Source organism: Fukomys damarensis, unplaced genomic scaffold, assembly GCF_012274545.1.
Source record: "Fukomys damarensis isolate Sample0158 unplaced genomic scaffold, DMR_v1.0_HiC HiC_scaffold_19, whole genome shotgun sequence".
Lineage (NCBI taxonomy): Eukaryota > Metazoa > Chordata > Mammalia > Rodentia > Bathyergidae > Fukomys > Fukomys damarensis.
The window spans coordinates 64,738,382-64,748,153 of NW_022900931.1; the positions used below are offsets into that span (position 1 = coordinate 64,738,382).

Consider the following 9,772-nt stretch of genomic DNA (forward strand, 5'->3'; position numbering starts at 1 on the left):
CCCCTCCCCCTCCTCCTTCCTTCTTCACCTTCTGAGATAAGGCCTCACAATGTGGTCCAGGATGGCCTGGAACTCATGGCGAGCCTCTTCACTCAGTCTCCTGAGTGCTGGGATTACAGATGTGAGCCACACCTGGCTTGATCCAGACTGCTTTCAGATATGGTGCCCCAAACCAGAGCCATCTCAGACAGCCTAGTTAAGGGAGAGCTCTCTATCTGACCCCTCTAAATTAATCCAGCAACTACACCTCTCTATTCCCAGAATCACATCCCCAAGGAGGAAGCTGGTGTCCCACGAGGGGAGGGCCCAGCTATTCCAGGAGACACTCCACCGCCCACTCCTCGCTCTGCCCGTCTTGAGAGAATGACTCAGGCCTTAGCACTACAGGCAGGGTCCTTGGAGGATGGGGGACCACCGAGGGGAAGGTCAGCAGGGACGAGGGCTGGGAACGGGGAGGGGCTTGGTTGCAAGGCTGAGGCAGGGGAATGAATAAGGACTTGGGAGGGCAGGGGTACCTCAGAAGGCGTCTACCCTTACTGTCTCTTGTTTACCCAGTGAGGGTGCCCCAGATTCCTTGCACAAAGCCCCCAAAAAGAAGAGCATCAAGTCCTCCATAGGCCGCCTCTTTGGCAAGAAGGAGAAGGGGCGGATGGGACCCCCAGGCCGGGACAGCTCTTCCCTGGGTGAGTGCTCCAGTCACGCCCTGCTCTCTGTTTCCCCTCCCATCTTTTCTGTCACTGGACGTTCATTTGTATATTCACCCCTCTGGTCCTTCAGTTAGAATGTGGACTTCACAGGTAGACCGAGGAGAAAGGAGAAAGATAGGGTGCCCTGGGGCCTGCCTGGGTGGGCAAATGAATTGATTTTATCTTTTTCCTAAGTGTGTGGTACTGAGAATTGAACCCAGGGCCCTCATCCCATCCTTTTTGCTTTTATTTTTTACTTTGAGGCAGGGTCTCACTAAGTTGCTCATGCTGGGCATGAAATTGCAATCCTCCTGCCTGTTTTGGGGACATCTCCAGTTCCTTGCCAGGGATGACACTTGTCCCTCTCTGGCTCCACTGCGCCCTGCCTGTGGCCCAACTTGCATCTCTCTCAGGGCCTATGCCTCTGGGGTCCCTTTTACCACCCCAGCCTGAAGCTCTTCCCTAAGACTTTCTCAATTCTGTCGCTTGCCTGCCCCCAGCTGGAACACCCTCGGAGGAGACACTAGCCACCGATCCCCTGGGGTTAGCCAAGCTGACAGGCCCCGGAGACAAGGACCGGAGGAACAAGTGGAAGTGAGCATCGTGTGTGTGTGTGTGTGTGTGTGTGTGTGTGTGCGCAGGGTGATGACGGTGGTGGATATAGGTAAGACCAAAATGATGGCAGGACTGGGTGTCCATGATACCGATTCTGAACTTTTTGTTTTTCATGAGTCTGAACTTACTTGCAGGGAAACTTCTGGAGTGTGCTCTCTCTCTCTCTCTCTCTCTCTCTCTCCCTCTCCAACCCTCCCCGCTCTGTTTTTCTTTCTCTCCCTCCCTCCCGCTCTGAGAATTGCACCTAGGGCCTTCACTCGGAGCTCCATCTCTAGCCCCTTTCTATTTTTTGTTTTGAGAAAGGGTCTCCCTAAGCTACTAAATGGCCCAGGCTGGGTTTAAACTTGCCATCCTCCTGCCTCAGTCTCCCAGAGTGCTGGGATTACAGAAGTGCACCACCACACCCGGCTTATTTTTTTCTGTTTGTAGGGGTGGGTGAGATGGATTTACAATGATCCACATGTAATTGTGACCTGCTGTAACTGTGACATACATAAGCAGCACTTCCACAAGTGCGGGTGCATGTGTGTGAATAAGGGCTGTCTGCGAAGGGCTGAGGGCTCTGCCCGACAGCTCCTGTCACCCCTTCCCCAGGCACGAGCTCCTGGAAGAGGCCTGTCGCCAGGGCTTGCCTTTCGCTGCTTGGGACGGGCCCACCGTGGTCTCCTGGCTGGAGGTACTGGGGCAGAGCTGCCCTGCTCCGGGCCCAGGGTGGGGTCTGCAGGGAGGCCAGGTCGGCGGAGGGGCGGGGCGCGAGCTTCCTGTCAGTAGAAACAGCTTCTTTCTCCTCTCCCACCCCTGCCTTGGTCCTACCCACCCGGGTCTTGCTGTATCATTTCTCGATGTCCCTTTGTGTCCACCCGTGCCTGTCTGTGGGATTCTCCATCTGTTTTTCTGTATTTTCCCCCTGCTGTTACTGCATCTCCGTCACTCCCGGTGTCTCCGGACTTGGCTCCTGTCTCCCACCCCTCTCCCTCCGCTCTCTGTCCCCACTTATCCTATCTGTCCCTTCTCCTGTGGTCCCCTGGGCCCGCATTCGTCCCACTCCGCTCTCCCACCTGTCCCATTCCCTGCTTTCTGTCTGCTCTCCCGCCACGGCCTCCCTCTCTGTGTCCCTCTGCTGTAGCTATGGGTGGGCATGCCCGCATGGTACGTGGCCGCCTGCCGGGCCAACGTCAAGAGCGGTGCCATCATGGCCAACTTGTCGGATACGGAGATCCAGCGCGAGATCGGCATCAGCAACCCGCTGCACCGGCTCAAGCTGCGCCTCGCCATCCAGGAGATGGTCTCCCTCACCTCCCCTTCCGCGCCTGCCTCCTCCCGCACGGTGAGTGGCCAGAGGCCAATCCCGGCCCTTGCTGCACCAGGCCCCACCCCTGCCCTCGGTGTAGCCAATCCTGAGCCTGCTCATTCCAGCTCTGCCTCCGGACTCTGCTCTCATTTGCTATCATTGCTCCATCTCCCGGCCTCCTCTCCACGCTGGACCAAAGCGTGTTGCCCCAGGTCTTGCTTGAACGGCCCCTGCCACCTCCTCCCCTGACCTCCTTCTTGACACCTGCTACTCCCTTTACTCGTTTTTTTTCCCCAAGACTGACCCTTTGTCATCTTGAGGTCTTAGCACAGATCTCACCTCCTCCCGGGCACCTTCCCTGGGTCCCCACCTGAACTGTGGTTCCTCCTCTAGCAAAGCAGTGCCGACTCATTTCTCCCCGTCGCCTCTCCTGCCTTCTAATCATTCTCTCCTTTCCTTGCAACTTTTTACTGAGAGGTTTCAAATGTACAGTAGTTAAGTGGCCCCAACTCTTAACCCGGCAGTCGTTAACCCCTTGCCATCTCTGCTGTTTCCATACGTGAGGGGACTTCTGAGGTGCTTGAATGTCATTTGAGGCCATCACAACAGGTCAAATCCCCAAATGATTTCAGCGGCATCTTTTTCTTCTTTGAAAACACCATTCCCTTAACACACCTAAGCGTGGGTTACTTGTTTGTGGTACTGGGGATTGAACCAGGACCTGCACACTGAGCTACATCCCCAGCCCTCTTAACATTGTATTTTATTTTTGAGACAAGATCTAAGTTGCTAAACTGCTTGGTTTGGGTCCAAACTTGTGATCTTCCTGCCTCAGCCTCCTAGAATGATGGGATCACAGGCATGTGCCACCAGACCCAACCGTGTTTACTACTTGGTCATTTTTGTTTCCTCCAAGACCAGAGCCCTGCCTGTTGAATTCGCTGCCATATCCTAGACCCCTGACGTGCCTGACACCAGGACCCACACTTGGGTCCGAGTAAGAATTCCTAACTGGTGGAGTTGCCGGCAGCAGTAACTCAATCAGTGTGAGCAAACCCCACCCCTCGCTGTCTGCCACCTCCTGCTCAATCCTGGGCGATGTCACCCGTGCCAGGCCACTCAGCCTAGTCCAGGGAGGTGCTCAGTAAGAGATCCGTCCTCTTCTCTGTTCCTGCGGGGCCCCCAGGCCGGAGGCTGTGCGGAAGCGTTTGCCCCAGGGGCCTCGGTGTCCCCGTCCTCTGCCCCCATCTGATGTCCGCCCTGTCCCCTAACGTCCCCTGCTCCTCAGCCCACAGGAAACGTGTGGATGACCCACGAGGAGATGGAGTCCCTGACGGCCGCAACGAAGCCCGTGAGTGCCCCTGCCAGTGGCTGAGGGGATGGCACTAACCCTCCTTGCGGGCGGGGGCGGGTCTGTGGCCATCCTGCTGTCCGTCCCTGCCGTGTTCCTCTGCCTGCCCCTTAACCCACCCCTTCTCTCCCCTCTTCCCACTAACGGGTCAGGAGACCAAGGAGATCAGCTGGGAGCAGGTAGGGGCGCGGGGCGGGGCGTGGGCGCATGAACAGGTTGCGCACGCTGCATGTTCGCCCTCCCTAGTCCAGCCCCTTCCCTCCCCAGAACTTCTCCTCATCCTGCGGGGCGCGGGTGGGGGCGGCAGCACCGAGCTCAGCTCCGGACTGATTAATTGAAGCATGGTGTGTATGGGGGCTGGGGCGCGAGTGAAAGCCACCCTGTTCTGGCCATGCCGTTGCGGGGTTGGTGGGGGGCTCTAGGGGCTGTTTCTTTTCTGTGATTGGAGGACAGCGCTAGCCGCCTGCTTTCCCTAGGGTTAAGGGGAAGAGGCTATGCTGTGCGGTTCCAGGTTATGGTGATGGTGAGGCAGAGCAGGCAGAATTAGAAATGGGGACGGGAGGTGCACTTTGTTCTCAAGAAGGGAGGGCATGACCCTGCGGAGGAGCCATGTTGGGCCGTGGTCTTGGTTTCTAGCCGGTGGAAGTGTGGATTATGTTAAGGGGAGTGAAGGTCTTTGGGCTGACCCAGAACTTGGTCCTGGGTCAGGTGCAGCATTAATTGAGTATATTGAAGACACTGTGGGAGTGTCACACTGTGGGGGGAGCCACGCTGGGAGAATCCATTCACCTGCCTTGGGAGAGTAGTGATTTCAGATTGAGCTGGGACACAGACCGATGCTTCTCATAATTTAATGCACAGCTCAGGTCTCTGGGGGATCTTGTGAAAACGTAAACACTGACTTCACTAGGCCGGTTCTGCCAAGTGCATACATGACGGTGATGCTGAGGGTCCCTGGCCCATGCTGAGACCATTCTGTCACAGTGTAGGAGACAACTTTGGATTGGCCCATTGTCCAAAGCAGGGATTAGTCTTTGTTCTGCTCTGGGGTAGGGGAACAACAACCTTGGGTTGGGGGCTGAACTGTACCCCTTTCCTACACACACGGGAAGGGCCCAGAGACCTGACCTCCCCCACCTCCCATGGCCCCAGATCCTGGCATATGGCGACATGAACCACGAGTGGGTGGGGAACGACTGGCTACCCAGCCTGGGGCTGCCCCAGTACCGCAGTTACTTCATGGAGTCGCTGGTGGATGCCCGAATGTTAGATCACCTTAACAAGAAGGAGCTCCGGGGCCAGCTCAAGATGGTGGACAGTTTCCACAGGTGGGGCTGCCTGGCTGGTGGGGATGGGGGGAGCCCCGCCCCTAGAGAGTCTCTGGCCCGTGGGGCTGGTGATGGGGAATCTAGGATTATCTTTGGCCCTTCAGCCTGGGTAGGTCAGGAAATCCAGACTAGGTGCCCTATGCACACCAAGAAGATGGTCCATAGGAAAAACTCAAATCCACAGCTTGGCTGGTTAAATCCACACCCGGGCCAGGCTAGCCAATAGGATCTGTGTATTAAAAATACTCCGCCTCCTGGGAGGGCCTACAAGCACTGTGGCTGATCATTGGAGCTCCCTGACCTGCCCAGAATAGCATAGCCAATGGAGAGGGCCCAGAGGGAGGGCTGCGAGGCTCCTCTGAGATTCCTGTTCCCTTGATGCTCAGGGTGAGTCTACATTATGGGATTATGTGCCTAAAACGGCTCAACTATGACCGGAAGGACCTGGAGCGGAGGCGGGAAGAAAGCCAGACCCAGATCCGAGGTGAGGAGAAGAGTGTGGGCCAGTGGGAGGGGTGTGGGGAGGGACGGGTGGGAAAAAGAGGCCAGGGAAGAGGAAGACCTGGGCACGGGGTGGGGGGGGCGTGGCTGAGGGTCCCTTCCGTTCCCAGACGTGATGGTGTGGTCCAATGAGCGAGTCATGGGTTGGGTGTCCGGGCTGGGCCTGAAGGAATTCGCCACAAACCTCACGGAAAGCGGGGTGCACGGGGCGCTGCTCGCCCTGGACGAGACCTTCGACTATTCCGACCTGGCCTTGCTTCTGCAGATCCCCACGCAGAACGCGCAGGTGAGCGGCCCCTGGGCCTGGAGCAGGCCGGGCTCTCCCAGCGCAGACAGCACACTCCAACCTCTCTCCCGCCTCCTTCTCCAGGCCCGGCAACTCCTAGAGAAGGAATTCAGCAACCTCATCTCCTTAGGCACAGACAGGCGGCTGGACGAGGTGAGCGCAGCAGCAGCTGGAGCTGCTGCTTCTAGCAGCACTTCCGGAGTCTGGGCTGAGGGAGTGGGGCTTGGCTTTGCGGACCAGTGCTGATTGGAGGCTGGGGCAGGGAGGAGCTGGGTTAAGGGGGAGGTGCGACCCTCGGAGGGGCGGGGACAAGTGAAGGGGCGGAGTCGAAGCGTGGTTTGAAGCCCTCCTCGTCTGCCGGCTCCTCAGGACAGCGCCAAGTCCTTCAGCCGCTCCCCATCCTGGCGGAAGATGTTTCGAGAGAAGGACCTCCGAGGCGTGACCCCCGACTCTGCTGAGATGTTGCCTCCCAACTTTCGTTCGGCTGCAGCGGGAGCCCTGGGCTCACCAGGGCTCCCTCTCCGAAAGTTGCAGCCCGAAGGTGGGTGTCGGGGTGCGGAGCCTCCAATGTGACCGCCCCTCCCCTTCTCCAGAGCGGGAACTGGACCAATTCTACCCTTCCAGGTTCTGCTGACAAACGGACTGCTCCAATATTCCAGACTCTCCTTGGGGTGGATGAACCACACACCCCAAATGAATCCACCCTAAGCCACCAGGGGCCCCTTGTTTAAGTCCCAGGCTTCCTGGAAGGGAGGAAGGAAACCTGATGTGAGGTTGAGATATCAGGAGAGGAAACCCAAGGGGAAGGGTTTCCTGGGGCTGAGGATGAGCTCACAGCAACCCTGAGGGAAAACCAGGGTGAGGGCAGGGGCGCTCTAGCTGAATCCTAGCTCGTTTCCCCTCCAGGCCAGACTTCTGGGAGCTCCCGGGCAGACGGCGTTTCGGTCCGGACCTACTCCTGCTAGTGTTGGCCTCCAGGTGAGGACATGACGGTACTAGGAGCTCTAGGGACGCAGGGCGGCACAGTGGGTCTTCCCTGCGGTCTGCACTGTCCCGTGTCCCTGCAGGTGACCTCACTCGGATGGAGGACTCTCCCAGCAGCTGGGCTGTCCCGCCTGCTGCCCAGAGTCTGGGCTTGCCCTGTAGAGCCTGCCAGGAGTTCCAGTCGCGGACTGCACCATCTGTACAGACAGGGGGCGCGCGCGCCCCCACCTCCCCAGTGGACTGGGCCTGGACCAAACCATGTGGACTGTACTAAGGGGGGGACAGGAGAGGGAAGGGAGCGATCCCGCTCCAAACTTCCGCCTCCCTTTTCGCTACTTTGTAATTTATTGATCAGTTTCCAACGTGAGACGGGTGCTCTCCACCCGCGGAAAGGGGGCGGGGCTTCCCTCCCGGGCCGCATGCGGGGAAAGGCTGTCCCCTCCCCTTTCTCCTGCCCAGTTGCGGGGCCCAAGTCTGCCTTCTTCCTCCGAAAGGAGGGGAGGAGGGACTCGCTGCTACAAGCCTCGCCCCCTGCGCCACTCGGCCCCGCCCCACCGAATCCGGTCACCAGTCCCCGGGGTCATTTGCGGGCGGGGTCCCCTGTCCCTTCCCCATGTCTCGTGTCCCCGGGGCCTCCCCGTCCCCGTGCTGTGGCCGTGTCCGTGCCCCAGGGGCAGGGGGCGCAGATGCGCGCCCCCGGGTCCCCTCCGGCTCCGGGGTTTGCATGGGAGAATCCTCTTTCCACGGTGCCACTGAGCGACGTGGCGTGGGAGGAGGGCGGATGGTGTGGGAACCTTCGCCTCCAGCTCTCGGTCGGCCTCCTGGCCCCAGCCGTCACTCAGTGATCACGGGTAAAGAGAACTGTTTCAAAAAGCTCCCGTGTCGACTGGTTTTTGGCTAGGTCCCTCGGAAAGCAAAGCACCTCGGGGACACTGGAGTCCTTCTGCCTGAGTCCAACCCTCCACCCTGGGGCGGAAGAGTCAGTTCCCCAGCTCCCTCCTCCCCATTCTCTGATACCTGGAGAATCGGCCCTGCATGACTGTGAGGTTTCGGGGAGCACGTTTATTCAGAGAAATAAATATGGCTTGTGGTAAAGGGTCGGAGGGGTGGGGGAGGGACACATGCCGCAGTCAAGGGCCAGATCAGGGTTCCGGAGTCTCCAGCATGTCTGCCAGGGCTCTGGAGAGGAGGACACAGAGGTCACACAGCCCGAGTGTCGCCCTGGGATGTTTAGAGATGATTGCCCAGTCCCTTTCACGGACGAGGATATGGAGGCCCAGGGTCCCCTCATAACTCGGGACAGGACTTATCTGAACAGGGCCCTTGAGGTGCCCCCATCCCCTGCACACTTACTGATATAGGGACGAGGAGAAGTAGTCGACGTAGCTTCCTATAGGGGAGCAGAGAGAGGAGGTTTGAGGGGTATTCTACAAGCAATATTAAAGGGACACTAAATATAAGTGCGGGGATAGGGCTAGCCCTGACCCCTGTTCCCAGTTCCGGACCTCAGCTGAGCCCACGAGGGGACTTCTTGAAGACTGCGCTCATTCTTGCTAAACCCGGTCCTGTTCTCTAATAGCCCCGCGCCTTCAAATTCTGCTTGCTTTGGTCCCGCCCAATCGCCTCAAGGCCCGCCCTTCACCCGTCACTCATCCTGTGGTTTGTCTCAGGCCACGCCCACCCTATAATTAGATCCTTGACCACGCCCCCACCAGCCCCGCCCGGTTGGCCTCCGACCCCGCCCTCGTTGGTTCCGCCCACACCAGGGCTCACCTTGGGCGCCCGACCCTTCCCTCAGGGCTTTTCTGTCCCCGCCCCGCTCACCTGGAGTGCAGACTGTCTCGCAGACTAGCGGGCAGAGGTAGCAGAACTGGCAGTGCTAGGGGCCGGAGGAGAAGAATCCTGGTCAGGGGAGAGTCAGGCCCGGGGTGCAGGTGGAGGTGAGGGGCGGAGCCAAGGGGGCATTAGGGGTTAGGGGTTTGGATTAGTCTGGGGTCAGGGGCCGGGACATAAGATTTAGGGTGGCCCGGGCCATCCTGAGGCCTGGGGAGCGTCCCACCTGGCACTGATCGCAGTGTTCTCCCATGTTCTCCTCGTCACAGTGACAGTTCTCACATTCAGTGCATCTCTGGGGACGGAGGAGCTGGTTAGATGGCAGCCTTAACCCGCTGCAGAGACGAGGGGGTCGTCCACAGCACCCCGACCTTTCTCCACACTCCTGCCCTCGCTACCAACTGAACTCAGTATCTTCCCTGCAGCTTCTGCACCCGGAGTGACCCGTCCCCTCCCCTCTGCCTGACATCTCCCGTCCTGTCCCTCCTAACCCTGACTCCAGGCCCAGGCCTGGGCCTGCTCCACTCTCCCAGGTGCTGTTTAGCTCTCATCCTCCCCTTTCCTGCATCATCACCCCAGCCTCCTGGCCTCCAGTTGGTCCCAGAAGGATCTTTTTTACCCAGACCTGTCCCGGCCACTCCCTTGCTCAGAGCTCTCCCACGGCACCCCAGGGTCCCCAGGACAAATCCTCAGGGACAGCTTGGTGGGCGGGCAGGTCCAAGCTGGGGACATACATTGCAGAAGGTGCAGTAGCCACACAGGGACCCTGGCTGGTAGTTCCCGTACTCCGGGGCGTCCTTTGGACCTGTGGGGACAGGGGGGCTGCAGTGACCTAGGCTAATTCTGCCCCTTCCCGCCCCAGCCAGCCCGGCCCCTTACCTGTGTCCTCACTGCTCT

At 59.0% G+C, this 9,772-nt stretch overlaps 2 protein-coding genes across 4 annotated transcripts in view; one reads left to right on the forward strand and one right to left on the reverse strand.

The window, feature by feature from the left end:
* The window catches only part of Ppfia3 (PTPRF interacting protein alpha 3), a 16,050-nt gene extending 8,846 nt beyond the window's left edge, over positions 1–7,204 (forward strand). The window contains exons 15-28 of one of the 3 annotated variants that reach the window (XM_010640746.2): positions 262–425; positions 556–683; positions 1,187–1,280; positions 1,896–1,977; positions 2,428–2,628; positions 3,881–3,943; positions 4,096–4,122; positions 5,096–5,271; positions 5,658–5,755; positions 5,883–6,058; positions 6,143–6,211; positions 6,428–6,599; positions 6,965–7,036; positions 7,126–7,204. In XM_010640746.2, the coding sequence (XP_010639048.1) occupies positions 262–425; positions 556–683; positions 1,187–1,280; positions 1,896–1,977; positions 2,428–2,628; positions 3,881–3,943; positions 4,096–4,122; positions 5,096–5,271; positions 5,658–5,755; positions 5,883–6,058; positions 6,143–6,211; positions 6,428–6,599; positions 6,965–7,023 (1,509 nt within the window). In that variant the 3' untranslated portion in view covers positions 7,024–7,036; positions 7,126–7,204. Of the gene's footprint in view, positions 1–261; positions 426–555; positions 684–1,186; positions 1,281–1,895; positions 1,978–2,427; positions 2,629–3,880; positions 3,944–4,095; positions 4,123–5,095; positions 5,272–5,657; positions 5,756–5,882; positions 6,059–6,142; positions 6,212–6,427; positions 6,600–6,964; positions 7,037–7,125 lie in introns of those variants that run through there. The other 2 variants (XM_033765882.1, XM_010640744.2) reach the window with 2 other exon arrangements.
* An 883-nt stretch (positions 7,205–8,087) lies between these two features.
* Hrc (histidine rich calcium binding protein) overlaps positions 8,088–9,772 on the reverse strand; it is a 4,628-nt gene continuing 2,943 nt past the window's right edge. Inside the window, exons 2-7 of the mRNA XM_010640741.3 lie at positions 9,755–9,761; positions 9,610–9,680; positions 9,102–9,170; positions 8,867–8,921; positions 8,396–8,432; positions 8,088–8,221 (exon numbers count right to left, since the gene is read on the reverse strand). Coding sequence (XP_010639043.1) covers positions 8,185–8,221; positions 8,396–8,432; positions 8,867–8,921; positions 9,102–9,170; positions 9,610–9,680; positions 9,755–9,761 — 276 coding nt within the window. The 3' untranslated portion in view covers positions 8,088–8,184. The remainder of the gene's footprint in view (positions 8,222–8,395; positions 8,433–8,866; positions 8,922–9,101; positions 9,171–9,609; positions 9,681–9,754; positions 9,762–9,772) is intronic.